This window comes from Eubalaena glacialis, chromosome 2 (genome assembly GCF_028564815.1).
Source record: "Eubalaena glacialis isolate mEubGla1 chromosome 2, mEubGla1.1.hap2.+ XY, whole genome shotgun sequence".
Classification (NCBI taxonomy): Eukaryota; Metazoa; Chordata; class Mammalia; order Artiodactyla; family Balaenidae; genus Eubalaena; species Eubalaena glacialis.
The window spans coordinates 63248225-63264553 of record NC_083717.1 but is presented as its reverse complement, the minus strand read 5'-3'; the positions used below and the strand labels follow the sequence as shown (position 1 = coordinate 63264553).

The window sequence follows — 16329 nt, the reverse complement described above, 5'->3', positions numbered from 1 at the left end:
TGAAAGCAACTCAGCAATATAGATAAAATTTAACTTTATATCTTATTACCTATAATACCATTTCATCTACACAAATATACATACAAGGATGTTTTTCAGTGTTTTTTATAGTAAAATTGGAAACGTAATTATTCACTAATAGGATACTGAGTGGTTAAAGAGTGCTATGACCATAGGTGGGATAAAAATGTAGTCACTAAAAGTGATGTCTATATCTATTGACATGGAAAGATATTCATAGTACATTGTTTTTTAAAAGGCTACAAAATAGCATGATTTTTGTAGTAAAAACACACAACGTAAGTTTGGAAGGAGATACACTAACATGTTAACAGTGGCTCTCACTGGAGAACAGGGCTCCATTTTACTTTCATTTTCTTCTTTCTACCTTTAGATACAGTCTGGTTTGAATTTAGAAAAGTCAATTTCTATTATAGATAGTTCCTAGAGAAATGTCAGTTGTATACATATATACCAAACCATGCCATCCATGGAGAGGGTAGAAAACCACCTACCTAAGTAGAATTAACATGAGGAGCGAATAAGAAGGCTGAGTCAAAGGCCCAGACGTAATTGAACCACACACAGAGCTGGAGCCATCTTCGTCACGTGGGACTCTTGTGGATCCAGTGTCGCCTTATCTTCCACATTGCCAAGCTCAGTCAGACTTTTATTTGAACTCTCCTAATATTTAAATATTGGCAGCTTAGTCAAATGGTATTAAAATACAAGTTACCAAAGAAGGCATACAAATGGCAAATAAGCATGTGAAAAACACACATTATATGACATCCTGGAAAAGGCAAAACTATAAGGTATGGAAAACAGATCATGGTTGCCAAGGGTTGAAGGTCTGACAAGAGCAGGTAGCATGAGGGACTTTCTGGTGGTGGTGGAAATGTTCTGTCTTGATTGTGGTGATGGATACATGCCTCTACTTGTCAAGCCTCACGGACAGGACCAGAATAAGCGAGATAATTGTGTCCTTGGGATGGTCAGTTTGTGACCTCTCTGTATTACATTCAGAACCCAGTTTCCATATGATGAACTGCTCACACCCATTCTTCCACCTATAAGGTGGGAAGGATGAACTAAGTTAGTGGCGTCCATTCATCAATAGGCTTATCAATCCACAAACTTATCAGCACCATACTCTTCATTGAAGCAGGATCTTAACTTTGCAAATCGTTTCATTAATATACTTGAAATACCTAAGGATACAAGTTTATCTCACTTTGTATATTTAGAAACATTATGTAAAGGAACTCTGCAAAGCTAATTAACACTAATTTTTGGTGTCTGTTTCCCAAATCTTTCCTTAAGGCAAAGTTTTTCTGTGTTCTATTATTCAGGCTGTTGCTTTCTCCTGTAATCTCTAATAAACTACTCTTCTGCAATCCCCACAGTCTCTCCTGGCATCAGAGGAGCTGCCCATGGTCTATGAACAATCTGCATGGAACACAGAAGAGTTAGGCCCCTTTCTACGCTTGTGCCTCATGGATCAGAATTTCCCAGCATTTGTGGAAGAGGTGGAAAAGGAACTGAAAAAGCTGACAGGGCTGAGCAACTAACATTCTATGTACATACAGAACTGAGGAACTTGAGCGCAATGGAAAAAATGCTTCCTCCTAAGATTAGAAAAGATACTAGAATAAAGAGTATTATTCCAACACCTTTTATCAGTTTTATTTTTAAAAACAGGTGAATCCACTTTTTTATACATCATTGCACTTCAACAATTACACAAAACACAAGTCCATGCATCTACCATTACGCACCGTGTGAGAACCCTGCCGGGTGTGAAAATCTACACTCAATGAAAAAATACAGTGTCAACCTCAAAGTATAACTAGTTGCATAGAATACCATGCTGTAACATTTCAAGGTCATTGAAAACAAAAGGTAAATTATAAAAGTTTGCCTTAATTGAATGTACAATTAGGTTCAACACATCAGTGCAAAAGGATTTAAGAATTTACATGATTTAACAAAAGAAAAAATAATCACTTAAAAAGCAATCATACATATATACTGCAGTTCATTATATCCATTCAGTGGACTGTTCCAGCTTCTTATCAAAGTCATAGGTTAAGCCCTTAAAATTATAGATTTCAGTTTATATTACTCATCTTTATGTACCAGAACTGAACAGTTTCCTCATCTGACAACATATAGTAAGGAATGAGTATCAGCAGCTTAAAAATGAAACAAGCATTTATTTTATTTTGGATTTCTCCCACCCCCAAAAATATAAATATATATATATATTTATATACTGTATATATCTGCAGGTTTTGCTGTACTTTACAAAAATGTATCACTAGATGGCAGCAGTGCATTTTAGAGCTTTGCCAATTTAACAGCTGCATTAAGTAAAAAACGGTGCATGCATGATCTGATCCTCAGAGGACCTTTTTACTTCTATTTAAATATTCTACCAAAGGGAAAAAAAAAAAAACAACATTCACAGCACATCAAGCCCAAAATAGTTTACACCTTCTACACTGAAGCACTGTTTAAAATGTACCTGGCTAGGTCACCCTTACAGGAGAGGCTAAATAAGGCATGCTTTAGACAGTCGTCATGGTGCTGCTCACTTGAAAGGGAAAGAACCAAAGAGGTACAAGCAGAAAATTTAGCAGGTCATGTTGCCACCAGTTTCAGGAACCTAAAGATCTGTGAAGAAAGAGTATTTAGAAATTAAAAGAGAATATGCACTATTACTTAAGACTACACCAAGTGCCTATAAAACAAAGCTTTGGTTCAAACAGCATGCTCAGGGATGCGGTGTGGAATTCTGATCTCCATGTGCCTAACCGGAAGGTACTCCAGCCCAGCTGTGCCTGGCCACCATTCTCGCCTTGCCCTCAGAAGCAAAGTGGGACCAACTGGCCTCTGAGAATAATCCACCTAAGAAGGTGACGATTTCATTTTTACCTCTTTTTAAAGATGTAAGTAAAGTGGTAAAGTGATGTTTTGAAACATCATACATATTCTGAAAAGCATTTATGTAAATAAGTGAAAGAGCTCAGCTGAAAATCTTCCTTTCCAGCTGCTACACTGGACAGACAACTTGTTCCACCAGTATTGGCTGCTCTTGAAATCAACTAAAAGATCTTGCAACATAACACCAACTACTGAAGAATTTTTAATAAGGTCAACAGAGGCACATTCATTTGAATATAATTTTTTAAAATTTCTAAAGAAGGCCATACTTACATTATAAGTAGTACTTAATTTGTGTTTCTCTGGCGCAAGTTTTTATCTTTGTGATTGTTGGTAGAGTTGGTTTTCCTTTGGAGGAAAAATTGCATTTACAAGAGTTAAACTCAAGGTCAGTAGCAACTTTTGAAAGTATAACACACGGAAATACAGGGAGTCTTCCACTTACTGCCATCCCTGGTATAGTAAGAAGTTTTACTGCACAATATTAATACACAATTAATATTCCTTGTGTAAAGTGCCTACATACCTTAAATTAATAGATCCTTTTGACTCCCAAGGCAGACAATATACCGGTAACTTTCCCTTTGATTTGTAAACTATAATTACTATAAAGGTGAAATAGCAGTTTTTTCTCTACTCAACACCACTGTCTCTTCTCAAATGATAAAAGATACTCAATTATATACAGGCAGTGCTGTGCCCTCTGGCACTTAATAATTTGGGCACTGTTTGCCTGCCTCTGACTCCTTAGTCCCCAACTCTAGGAGATTCTGCTAATCTTGGATTGATTCAAAATTTGCAATTTTGTCTCTTGGATACACACAATTTAATGGAGCCAGGCAGTTTATCCATGCTACAGTCGAGCTTGAAATTAACTTTAACAAAACCTGAAGTCTCAGATATACTGGTGATTTCCCCCACATTATCAATTTAAACGTATGGGGTGTGCAAAATTTTAAACATTTTTTTTGCATGGTATTCCACTTTGTATTGCTACTAAAAAAACTGTATGGCCTGTCCTGGGAATCAAATGGCAATCAGTCAACTCCATGTCTGGCTAAGAAGTCTACACTGCAACAGTGTTTCCACTCACTGTCTTCCCCTACAGTCTTAGCTAGCCCTTTGATTAAACAGCAAATACAAAATAACCCAACCAGAAACTACTGAATCAATGTCAAATAAAGTACTTACATTGGCCCAGCTGGTTCATCGTCTACACAGGTGTTCAGTTTTTAATAATCCATTGAGAGACAGAAGAAGAAGGGAGAAAACTGTGAGACTGCATAAGGATTAACAGAACAGCAAATGGCAAGTGGCAAACATGGCTATTCATAGCATTTATTCAAGGCCATTCCATCTGGAGGTGCAAAACACTCATGGAGTTATTATTTCTAGATTCAGGTTTTTAATGACAGGTATGTTGTTTCAATGGTTTTAGTTAACACTTTGAATGCTTGTCATGAAAAACTGCAACTGTAGCGGACAGATAGGCTGCAATATCATTATACTCATCTTGTCCCCAAGTTCCAGTGGTTCACTCTTAAATAGATGAGAAGACAAACCAACATTTCAGTTGTAAAATCCTGCTGTTTGTTTTCTTGTGGTGAATGCATGTATAGTTTGGGCTCAATCCTGCAATGTAGATGGATGTGTATGTTCCATATGTAAACCACACATCCTCACTTCCCCAAAGGACACTGTTCTTGCTGTTTTGTAATCTTTAGGAGAGTCTTTAGTCTGGAGAATGAGATAGAGGAAGCCACAATGGTTCAACCTAATACTGGGTCAGCCAGGGTAGGCTATACCAGCAACAAGTGTAGGTAGACCAGAGGATGTTCTGTGACAGACCAGGGAAAGCTGAATGGTGCTGACATCCCTCTAGAAAAGACTTCAGATAGAAAAACTGGCTCACTCTTGTACCCTGGCCAAAACCAGAACCCAAACCCAGATGAGCCATGAGTTATCTTTTTTTTTCTTTTTAATCGAAAAGCTTACATTATCTGAGTTTAGTTAGGTGCCTTCTTAAATTGGTATTTTCTGATTCTGATTTAAGTTTTTCTTTCCTGTTTCAACTAAGGGAAACTTGGTCCCCTTTAATCAGGGATATATGTGTGTGTGTGTATGTGTGTGTGTGTGTGTGTATACACACACACAGATTTTTTTTTTTTAAGGCCCACAAAGGTGGGGGAAACAAGTAAGTGCTCTTAGTTTCTTTTTATTTTACAAACGTCAGGTAGACTAAATGATTCAGAACTGAAGGCTTCTAGAAAAACTCTCAGCAGGATTCCACAAGGGGGCTTGGTGCACATGAAGCAGTTATGGAGATTACAGTCTCAGTGTAGGCATCTGCAGGAGCACACGTCAGGAGTAATGTCTGTCAGAGGGAGACATTGCTCCACCTGTTCCTTTGAGGCAACGGAGAGGCAAAGCCACCGCCAGCACACACAGTGACTGGAGCAAAAAAAGATTTCAAAAAAAAGAAACAAAACAAAACAAAACAGAAACAAAACTAACCACAAACCAGTGACTTAGCCAGAACAACAGGCTAGCAACACACCAGTGTCCACAGGATTCTACTACTAACAATAGTACACTATCGAACAGTACAGAGAACAAACTAAGACTTAGACACCCAAGACATCTGTGTGCTGTGTATACAGTGGAGATATACAAAGATGTATCAGGTACTGAGACACACGAGCCCAGCCTAGATCCTCCCTCACCACAACACCCTAACGCTCTCAGCATCCTGGCCAAGCCAGCTCAGCTACATGCTAGAAACTAAGCACTTCTGGGACTTACAGGAAAGGACACAGGAGCAAACTTAGAATATTTTTAGTGCTCTGGCTGTGCACCCGAAAACACAAAATTCTAAAGCAAGATAGCTGATTCAAGAATATCACCAATCTACTCCCAATTTTCAGAGGAAAAAAAAGAGGAGAGGGAATCGCGATAGCCAAGCTAATCTTTTCAAAGCGTGACACTTCAGCACTGACCCAAGCACTTCACACCATGAGCTTTTCTTTCTTCAGTAATGGGGATACATGTACGCCCTGGTGTCTGACTAATAACGTCATTTTCCAGCCCAACAAGCCGATAACGTGCAAAGGGCTGCATGAGGGGTTTTAGCAACAGTGGCTCTGGTGTAGCTGCCATGCCTGCAAGTGGGAGCAGTTGCTGTTCACACTTGTGCCTACGTCTCACGAGCCCCTTCATCTCTCCCCCCAAATCCACTTCCACATTTATAAGGAACAAAGAAAAGAGCCTCAAGTCTCCCACCTTCCTGGACTGAATCACTATCTGCAGCACCACTCTCCCTTTACAGGTCAAACAACAAAACAACTTGACCTCTAACAAGGAAATCAGGAGAGAGGGAAAGAACAAAACTACAGATAAAAGGTACGAAAATCAAAGTAAATGAGGATTAAACAGCAAACTGAAATCCAAATTAGTTGTGAAAGTGAATGAAGTAAACTTGAAGAAAAGTGTTAACATTATGAACTGTGCATCGTATAGACTGAAGCGGAGATTAAACAAACTCCAAAAGCATGCATATCGCTCACTTACCACCATGTTTTAAGGGTTTGATGCAATTGAGGGGGGAAAAAAAAGAAGTCATAGTAACCGGCAAATATCAACATACCCCCAAACCCTCAGGGCAAAAGACAGCCGCTTAAACAATGACTGTTCTCTCCAGCTGGGTATTACTCACAGCCACTGACTAGATGAGAGGAAGAGGGCTGGGGGAGAGTGGAAACAAGATGCTTCTGGAATCCATCTTATGAGTGAAGTTCCTGGTGGACCTGTTGCACACACTGATTCATTCAGCTGAATGTTGTCTTCCCAAGTGAATGCACTTAGAGCCCTCATCCCCTACATCGCCTCAGAATCTGGAAGGGTGCTCTGCAATGCCTAGTAAATAACAGATTACCTGATACAATACCACCTCCAAAAAGATGGCTTTAATGTCAAAGTAAGTTGACTGTCTGGTCAAAGCTCCTTTTTCACTGCCTTCATCTCACTGAGGATGAGGTTTTATGGTTTCTAAACCCACTTAAATTTTGCCTGATCTCAGCAGAGTAGCATTAAACCCAAAAGAGAGTAACAATTATTTTCAATTTCTTTCCTTATTCAGTCCTATTGTATTTTCTTCATAAGGTAGCTTGTTACTGACCCAGATGACCCCTGGTTAAGAGACAACACGTGTGTTTTGCATATCATTTTTAAAAGTCACATTCCTTTTCCAACATTCCTGGCCTCTTGTAAAGCTTCATATGCTACCAATGTTTTGACCATTTAACTGATTTTGGAACATTAGACTAGCTCTTAATTCTAAAGTGTTAAAAAGAGTTTGGATACATCACAGCCACTAAAAATGGTTCCCACAAAACCTCAAATATCTTTTATACCAGTAACTTAAAGGAAGAGTGCCTATACTTGCTTATAAAATTATCTCCCTAACGTGATAATGGAAAACTCTTTTTGATGCCAGCACTTCTCTTAAATCAGCTCCTACTGTTTTCATTCAAGGTCAGCAAAATGTGCAGTAGAACTGAAGGCCCAAGCAACTAAGCAGGTTCACTCCCGATCTCACCAGGGTATTGGGAAAAGACTTAAAAGCACACTAATCACTCTCTGGGTTCAGTCAGCAGGGAATCAACACACAAGGTGAGCTCCAAACATATGTCCAGCTGTAAGGTGGATGGAAGGCTAGCGGGATGCTAGTTGTATCTAGTCTTTTTAGAGAATTATCATTTAACATTTTCAGAGAATGTAGTCAGGAGGTGAGTAAACTGAAAAAACAAAGCCCTTACTTGGCTCCACAATTCACCTGTTACTAAAAACATTGAAGGTTTAAGGTGATATGCAGATAATCTACCTACAAGACAACCCACTGGGGCACCGATCCTGAAAGACACCGTAACAGTGACCGAAAGGGATTTAGATGTAAGTTTCACTTACAAAATGTCCTGAGTATGCTCCAGTAGACAAGAAGTCATGGGCCTTTTTTGTTTTCCCCCTGGAAGCAGCTAAACCTTAACCCTAAGTATTTTCTATGTGAGAAATCTAAAGCAATATTTGCTCTTCTAGTGAAACATACTCAGGCTAAACTATGTAAGTTTAAATTTGTGTGTTTTTATACTTCTGTATTGTTCCCTTAGTGCTTTTCTAGTACAGCGCCGAGTTACCAAAAACTCACAGACTGCCCAAATATGAATACTATGAGTTTTATATGAACTTTTTTCATAAAAAAAAGGTCCAGTGACTCAGAAATAAATCACTGCTATATCTTGATAATAGTGTATTCATTTGGCAGAGAAAAAGCATGTCAGGCTTATTTTTTTCAAAAATCAATTTTCACAATTGTATAAATAAGTCAACACAGAACTACAAACGGTTGTCTGACAGGTAAAAATTCATCACCTCTAAAACTCCAAATCTGTATCAGGTATAAGGTACCTCCTCATTCATTCCAAAAAGGAGTGTATGCATATATCTATATGTAAATTTGAAGAAGGGCATATGGGAGGAAAGCATATGAAGTGAGTTTGCTCTTGTGAATTGCATAGGAGTTGAGGGGAAACTGGCTAAAGAAGAAAAAGACACAGCATAAGGAAAACTCACAGAGGAACAATCAAATTTTCAAAAAAATTACTTCCAGGAGAGAAGAAAAAAGGGGAGGGCAGGAGTAGGGAGGAGTCTGAGAAAAAGAGGCAGAAAGACAAAGAAGAAAACTATGGGATGGAAATGCTCGAGCAAGGGCATGTGATAGAGAATGGAGCCTGGACCGTGCTGGCTGTCAGGAGGGGAAGAGAGAGAAGGCAAACATTGCAATGATTCCAGCATCCCAGATTTTTCGCCCCAATTCAATAACAACAACAAAGTAAAAGCTGCTTGCATTACAGTATTCTTCTAAGACACTACAGCAAGGTTTTACTTTGCACTTACCCTGCAGTCATCTCTTTCACATAGGATTCATTCACTGCCTATAATAATTTATCTTAAAAAGAGATATTTTCCCTCCAGGAAGCTGTTCAGATTTGCTGGCCACAGGTGTCTCGTATAACAAACTCGTCCCCATTTGTGTTCAACAGCCATGGAGCTCTTAAAAAAAAAGATAGCTGCTTTCCCTGGGCAGGTGCCTGCACTTGTCAGATAGAACCAATACTAACCATTCCTCAAATCTAACCTGACGGTCTCTTCCACATATACTGGGATAGCAACCTGGGTAAGTGAAGCGGCTTCCTGCAAAGACAACAGCAACCTCTGACAGGGACAGGCTAAGCCAATGTGTCACTCTGCCAAGAGAGGGGCAGCCAGCCTTGTCTTAAAGTAAAAAGTCAGGTTTTGAAGCCCATTTTTACCTTTTCCTACTGACTTTTTACATCTCAATCTTTCCAAAGGGAAAGCTGAGAAAGGCGATATTTAGCAAAGCAAAAGCATTCAGCCCTTTTCAGGAGTGAGGCATAACTGCTCCTAATAAGCCAATGCTGAAAACACACTGACAGGCAACTCTCCCCCTTTAATCTCAGATCTAGACATAGGTACTCTGCCTTAGAAGTCCTAATTTGCAACAAGAAAGAGAAATTTAGAGAAAAAAGCATTATGCATATATGAAAATCCTAAGAAAGCACTTTTGCTTCATAGAATAGCAGTTCTGTGGACCCAGGAGAAAGAAAGTAAAAATCCCAGGACACTCTTATGTTGCAGGGCACGAGCCCATGTATTTACAAAAGCCCATCTGCTTCCAGCTGACGTCCATCCCATTCCTCCATCTAGTTCACTGGTGAATGTACATTTGGATGGAAGTCCACCAGGTCTCCCCACATACATCGTTAGTGTCACCAAATAACCTTTCCACCAGCCTCACTACAATACTCGCTCTACCTAGTGCAGGCAGAGAGACTTAGGAGCTGCTGAGAAGAAAGGAGAAGAAGGGGAGGTGGCTGCTGCTCTCAAACATGTCCTTCCAGAGACTCTGGAGCCACTGGCATGCCTTCAGGGCTGCGCTATTCCTGAGGGAGCACCAAAACTCCCTTAGTATTCTCCGCTGACACACATGGCTGGCACTGGGTCCTGGCCAGCCACAGGGACACAGACAGCTCTCTGGGGCAGGGTACAGCACCACAGTGCACAAGCACAGGCCCAGAACAGTCAGACCGGAGTTGGCATCCTCCCCATCACCCAAGGCACTGAGTTTAGGTGCACACCCTTCCAGCCCAATCAGTGACAGGCAAGTGGTGGTAATGGTTGGCTGGCCAATTAATTTGTTTTCGCTGATGCTGTTATAGGGCAAGAGAATGGGGCTGGGGAGCTAGTGAGGAATCTGAAGTACTACTGGTGCAAGTCTCCATCAGTAGTCCCCCCCCATTATAATAACAGGGTTAGAAATGGAACATCCATAACAAAAAACATAACTTCCAGGACCTTTTCTGACTCTAAGCATGTCTAACCATCTAAGATTCTTATTCTTTCCAATGCCTAACAATTGGCTGTGGTTCTGCTGCTATTATCCACTCCCTTCTCGGACCCTGGGCCAGCTTGAGGGTGCCACCTCAGGCAGGGACTCCAGGTGTTACTGCTTAGCTATGTCTTAAACTGGGGGTGGTAATGCATCAGATGCTCTCCACCATTCTTGTCTGTGAGACAGACAAAAAAGCCAAATGGCAGGGGCCTGCTTCACCACAAACCTTGAAAACCTTCTGAAGGGACCAACCAAGGGAACCAAAAAGTGGCTTGTTCCAATGGCTTTTCCCAATAACAGTCTGACTGGACTGGGGCAGTTACCTACAGGGGCTATACCAGGCAACCATGTGACAACCAATTAGATACCTTAAATCTGCCTGAAAGGCCAGGTGGCCTGCGATCTTGGGGTGGCTTCTAGGCTTGACTTGGATTCTCCTCAAGCTCAATCTGCCTGATGATCTGTATTGAAGGAGGACAGAGCTGAACAAAGAGACTGACAACTGCCCATTCCCCACAAGGGGCCTGAAGGGCAGATGGGACCGGGGTTGGAGAACACCCACATGGAGGAACAGAGCTAATAATTATAGCTCAAGGTGGCTAATCTTAGGGGTAGGGGGTGAGGAACCAGTATAAGAAATTTTCCTTCTCTCCTTTTGGGACTGAATCCCAACATTCTTATAGTCCTCTTTGCGTGCTTGGAAACCACCCCAAGGCTTGGAAACCAGCCCCAACATTACAGCTATTTTGTAGGGATGTTCTTACCGTCAGGAACTTCATCTGGCCTCTTCCTCTTTTCATACACAACAATGATCACCACAAGGATGATGATTTCCGCCAGAATTCCCAAGAAGGGCCAGAGTGGGGCCAGGTGGCTCCGTACCCTGAGGATGGTGACAACGGAGGCAGAGCCAATGGAGTTGGTAGCATTACATTCATACTCGCCAGGATCTTCTGTGATCTGCAGGTTTGTGATGCTCAGCTCAGTGTAATTTTCCCTGTTGATGATGATGAAGCGGCCAGAGGTATTGACAATCTCCTGCTCAGGAGCAGATAAAGTGATAACACACAAAGATCAGAGTAGGTGAATTAGTGCCCAATACAAGGCAACACTAACATCCTTAGCAAGACACTGGACGGGATGAGGGAGCAGTGTCTAGTACCATCTTTGTCCAAGGGACTTTGAGTACTTGATCACTGACTGCCCTTCAATCTCAACAACAACCAGTCAACAATCTTCTAGCAGAGCCAGGGTAAAAGACTCCCCTGCTGTTGGTCCTCTGGACTTCTCCAACTTGTATGAAGTGAAGGGAGGTCCTACCCTGTAGACCCAGAAAAGACCAACTCAATTTAGAAGATGCTGCTCCAAACACCAGGTAAGAAACCGTAACCAGGCAGAGGATGGAGAAGGGGTGTGAGCTCCGTGGTCAGGCATGTATCTGGTAACATCAGGCCTATCTGATGACTTCAGAGTCAGCATATCTACTTCACGCTTGGTGAATTCTGCAAAGTCTCCCTACACTTCCTCTAGAAACAATGCTAAGAACTTGCTCCTAGTCAGAGTGGGGGAAATTCGTAACTTCCACTTCCTTTCAGAATTACAGGGTTAAAGGAAAGTTTATTCAATCAATCAACAGATATTTACATTAGCATGTTACATGTTTTATATCCTACCTAAGGGGAAGGTGAGATAGAAATGGAAAAGCATGACACAAAAATGAACATGGAGATTGGCCTCAAGAGGGAACCAGACCTCCAAAGGGATGGTTAAAGGAACGTGTAAGAAGCCCCAACAGAGGGTATGTATAGGGCCACATTGCAATGAGGGAGTGGACATTGCTGGAAAGAGTCAGGGAAAGTTGGAGAAGAGCTAACATTTGAACTAGGCTGTGGGGGAGGAGAGCTGATCAAGCAAGACAGGAGTGCTCCAGGCACGTGTGGGAAGGCAGAGGTGAGAGTATGACCAGGGGTTTGGGTGGAGCTGGGACAGGTTTACAGCACTGATCTCATGGGATACTAGCAGGGGAAAAATCTGACTCATGTGTCAGTTCATATGCAGCAACCAAAGGATAATCAGAAACAGTAGAGAGGAAAGGCAAAGATAATCCCCAGAATGATGTCTAGCTATAGCATAAATCATGTCTACGTTTGAGTGTGGGTATGGCTGGAATGGGAAACTCACAGCCTTCAAAATTAGTTATTCTGTGAAGCTTCAACCCTAGGACTTGAAAAGCTGCCAACTTCTCTAACTCCTGCTCTACTCACTCACTAATTCCATGTTTTTCACTTATGACCTGAGGTGATTAGTCAGTGTGACCTTTGGTCCACAAGCCTTCAAAGGGTATTTTAAAAATACCACCATATGCAAGAAACTTCAGTGGTTTTGCCACTAATTTCCCTTGGTTAATATGTATAACCTTCCCAAAGAAGCTGGATTAAATGATCTCTAGGGTCCCTTCTGATTCTGAAGACTGGCAGTCAAAGAGGATGCCTGAAAAGTAGAGTGCTAGGCATACAAAGCCTGGGGAGGGATATATGACACCCCCTCTGACAGAATAGAAGACTGGTCAAGCATTAATCAGAGAGAAAGTGAGAGTCTAAAGTTTTGACTCTCCCAATACCATCAAGAATCATCCCACAGATTGGAAAAGATGTTTTCTTTGACCTTTTCTGGAGCAGATACTGTCAGATTTCCAATGTCTAAGGCTGCCCATGGGCCTCCTTAGATTGTCTCAATTCCTAATCAGTATTTCATGTGTTCCAGGAATATACTATTAATTGTTCTCACTGCCTTGCCTTCCCAAAAAAAACAAGAAAAGTACGTTAAGACCACTTTATGAGCAATATTTTCTTTAGGATAAATGTACCAGAATAATAGTAAAATTTTAAGATTGGGGTTAGCTCTCCTTGGTGTCTTATCTTGAAGGTAAACAGCCAAATCCTTTACCAGACAGACAGCTTTAACAAATCAGGTATAGGGATTCCATGCTGGTCAGAGACTGCCAATGACCTCCAGATTCATGATGTAACCACCAAGACTCTAGAAAGGGTGACCCAAGCCACGGGAGCCAGTATGGCAAGTTGCAGAAACTAGTCCAGATGTCTAGACCTCCCCAGGAGAAACTCCAGCAGCCACAGAGACCCACGTATAGAGAACCAGGGCTGCCTCCTACTCACCACAGGCATACCGTTCTCCTTCTTGCGCCAGATCCACTCTGGGTGGGGGTAGCCAACTGACTTGCAGTACATCACGGCATCCTGCCCTTCATTCTTGTTCTCACTCCGTTTATGGCCAGTGATGTCAGGAGCAGCTGTGAGAAAGAGTGTTGAATACAGTTACCATGGGAGCCTATGCTGAACAGGATACGAAGGCCCCAACTATTGGCTCAGAGCCCTGCTTCTCCTTAGACCCACCCTCATATTCAGCTTTGATAACATGCATTTCAGGTCAGAACAGAGCAATGGAACCAATCCCTTGCCCTAACCTCCCACCCACCAAAGCAGACACGAGGATTACTATATGTGAAGTTCTACTAATAATACAGGTGGTTCTCCAACCTACTGGAAGGGAGCACAGGTGCAACTGCATAAATTAAGTCATCCTTTAAAGAAAATGCAAACAGAAGCTATTACCTTCTCTGCCAGTCATGGTTTTTTCTTAATACACCTGTGTTAGCAATAATTATGTATTATATCAAATGCCACATATTCCCTTCAGGAAATGAGAGATCCCTGAGATCAAACACCTAAAATCAAGTCCTACTGCAAGGTATATAAAAACAATTAATGCTTGGAGAAGCTACGTGATGAATATCAATGGCCAAGGCTCTCCCAGAAAAGAGGGAATGCAGCAAACTGGTCTTCACAAGGGAAGAAAGAAATGAACAGGAAATTCAACCAGTGTCCCAAGAGATTTTATTAACCGCTTAAGAATCTGATTTATACACCTGATTTGCAGTTATCTCAATGAACCCAATCTTAGGGGAATTTCTAGACATGCTAGAAGCTGTTGATTTTCTCTGCTTTTAGGGATCACTTAGGAAGAAATAAACAGCACCTGTGGTTTAAATATTAGATAAGTTTCAAGGATCCAATAAGCCTGAGATAGGGGCTAATTCTTTGACTTTGGCCTTCTTTGATCTTAACTGTATTTTCCACCTTACCACACCAGTTACACTAATCTGAAAGCAATAAAACTCAAAGTAGGCCAGACGTCACTTTGTTGGCGAAGATGGGAAAGAGAATCAATAGGCCTGGTCCAAATTCCAGTTTTGCTGGTTATTTAATTATTCTGTGCTTGAACTCTATACCCCATTATCAAATGGAGTTATTTCTAGCCGCTGCCTATATCCAGTGTCTTGCATAGATAGATAAGATGTCAAAATATTCATTTTGAGACTGTAAAAGCCTGTACAATTGTATTATATCATGGGCTGACCCCATGTTTCCCTTCTGACTGGCTTGGCTTTTCTTGGCTTAAAAATAATCCAACATCCTGCTACTCCTAGACTGTGCTTCCCAGACCACCTCCTGAGGCACCTGGATAGGAAAAGAATGAGCAAGGCTCCAAGCCATCTCCACAACCTGCCAAACTAAGGCCTGCTCAGTACTACTCAGCGTGAGGTGTTTTCTAGATAGGACATTATAAAGGAAATATCTGTTTTTCCAGGCACAGTTCCTCACTACAGAAGGGAATGAGTCAGGCTGGCTCAAATTCCCATCACACCAAATTTCTCCCACAGCCAGTCAGTCACTGTTCAACCTGGTCACCTTCTTCAGAGCTTCCTGCAGTCAGTAAATATTAAGGACCATCTTAAGCAATCCAAGGAAGGAACACGCTCCATAGCCATACTTAAACACCATCAGGGGGGAGGAGGGAGACACAACAAGCAGAAGAGCTACCACATTTTGCCTCTAGTTGTGTTTCATTCATTGGACAAACATCTGTTGAGCACTCGTTACATGCCAAATACGTCAGAGTGGTGAAGGCCATTCTGATAAGGTGAATTTTAGCACAGTCATGAAGAAAATAAGGGCGTAGGCCACATATATCTGCGGGAAGAACACTCCAGGCAGAGGGAAAGGCAAAAGTTTTGAGGCAGAAGCATGCTTGTTATGTACAAGGACAGCATGGAGGAATTTGGCTGAAACACAGGGGGACGATGGTAGGAGACCAAATCAGAGAATGGAGCCCAGATTGGACAGGACTTTGTAGGACAATGAAATTACTTTGGCATTTACTCTAAGTCAGCTGGGAAGCCACTGGTGAATACTAAGTGCAGGTATGAAACTATCTATATGCTTTAACAGGCTCCCTCTGGCTACTATGTGGACAAAAATTGTAGAGATGACAGTGGAAGCAATCCAGGCAAGGGGGAGAGGGTGGTATGGATGAAGGCAGTAGCAGTAGAAGTGAGGAGATTCTGGATATATTTTATAGGTTAAGTTAATATATTTGTTAATGGACTGAATGTGGAAAGTGAGAGAAAAAGAAGTCAATGATGATTCCAAGGTTTCTGGCCTGAGTAACTGCAAGAATGGAGTTGACAGTTACTGAGATGAGGAAGACGGCGAAGAATTAGCGTTTTTTTTGGTTTGCTTGTTTTTATTTTGTTTTGTTTAGGGATGGAGCAATGATGGTAGTAAAAAACCAGGAGTTCAAAGTTTAGGACATGTTAAGACTTATTTAACAACCAAGTGAAGTTGTCAAGTAGGCAGCTGAATATCAAGTCTGGAGCTCAGGGAAATGGTAGAGACGTAACTTTCAGAAATCAGCTTACATGTGATGTATTTTTCCACTTTCATTCTCCTTTGCCCCACAGAGAATACTCACTCTATTTACTCTGGCCCAGTTATTTGACTAATTCCAATGTATTGTGAATTCACTAACATCAGCTTTTGCCTTGGAGACTCATCCCT

The 16329-nt window shown here is 41.4% G+C and overlaps 2 protein-coding genes across 3 annotated transcripts in view; one reads left to right on the top strand and one right to left on the bottom strand.

Moving 5' to 3' along the window:
* The window catches only part of REC114 (REC114 meiotic recombination protein), a 104062-nt gene extending 102491 nt beyond the window's left edge, over window positions 1-1571 (top strand). For both annotated transcript variants that reach the window (XM_061180082.1, XM_061180081.1), the window contains one exon: window positions 1407-1571. In XM_061180082.1, coding sequence (XP_061036065.1) covers window positions 1407-1571 — 165 coding nt within the window. The remainder of the gene's footprint in view (window positions 1-1406) is intronic.
* A 99-nt stretch (window positions 1572-1670) lies between these two features.
* NPTN (neuroplastin) overlaps window positions 1671-16329 on the bottom strand; it is a 64705-nt gene continuing 50046 nt past the window's right edge. The window contains exons 4-8 of the mRNA XM_061180083.1: window positions 13588-13721; window positions 11176-11449; window positions 4138-4159; window positions 3220-3294; window positions 1671-2676 (exon numbers count right to left, since the gene is read on the bottom strand). Of these exons, the coding sequence (XP_061036066.1) occupies window positions 3234-3294; window positions 4138-4159; window positions 11176-11449; window positions 13588-13721 (491 nt within the window). The 3' untranslated portion in view covers window positions 1671-2676; window positions 3220-3233. The remainder of the gene's footprint in view (window positions 2677-3219; window positions 3295-4137; window positions 4160-11175; window positions 11450-13587; window positions 13722-16329) is intronic.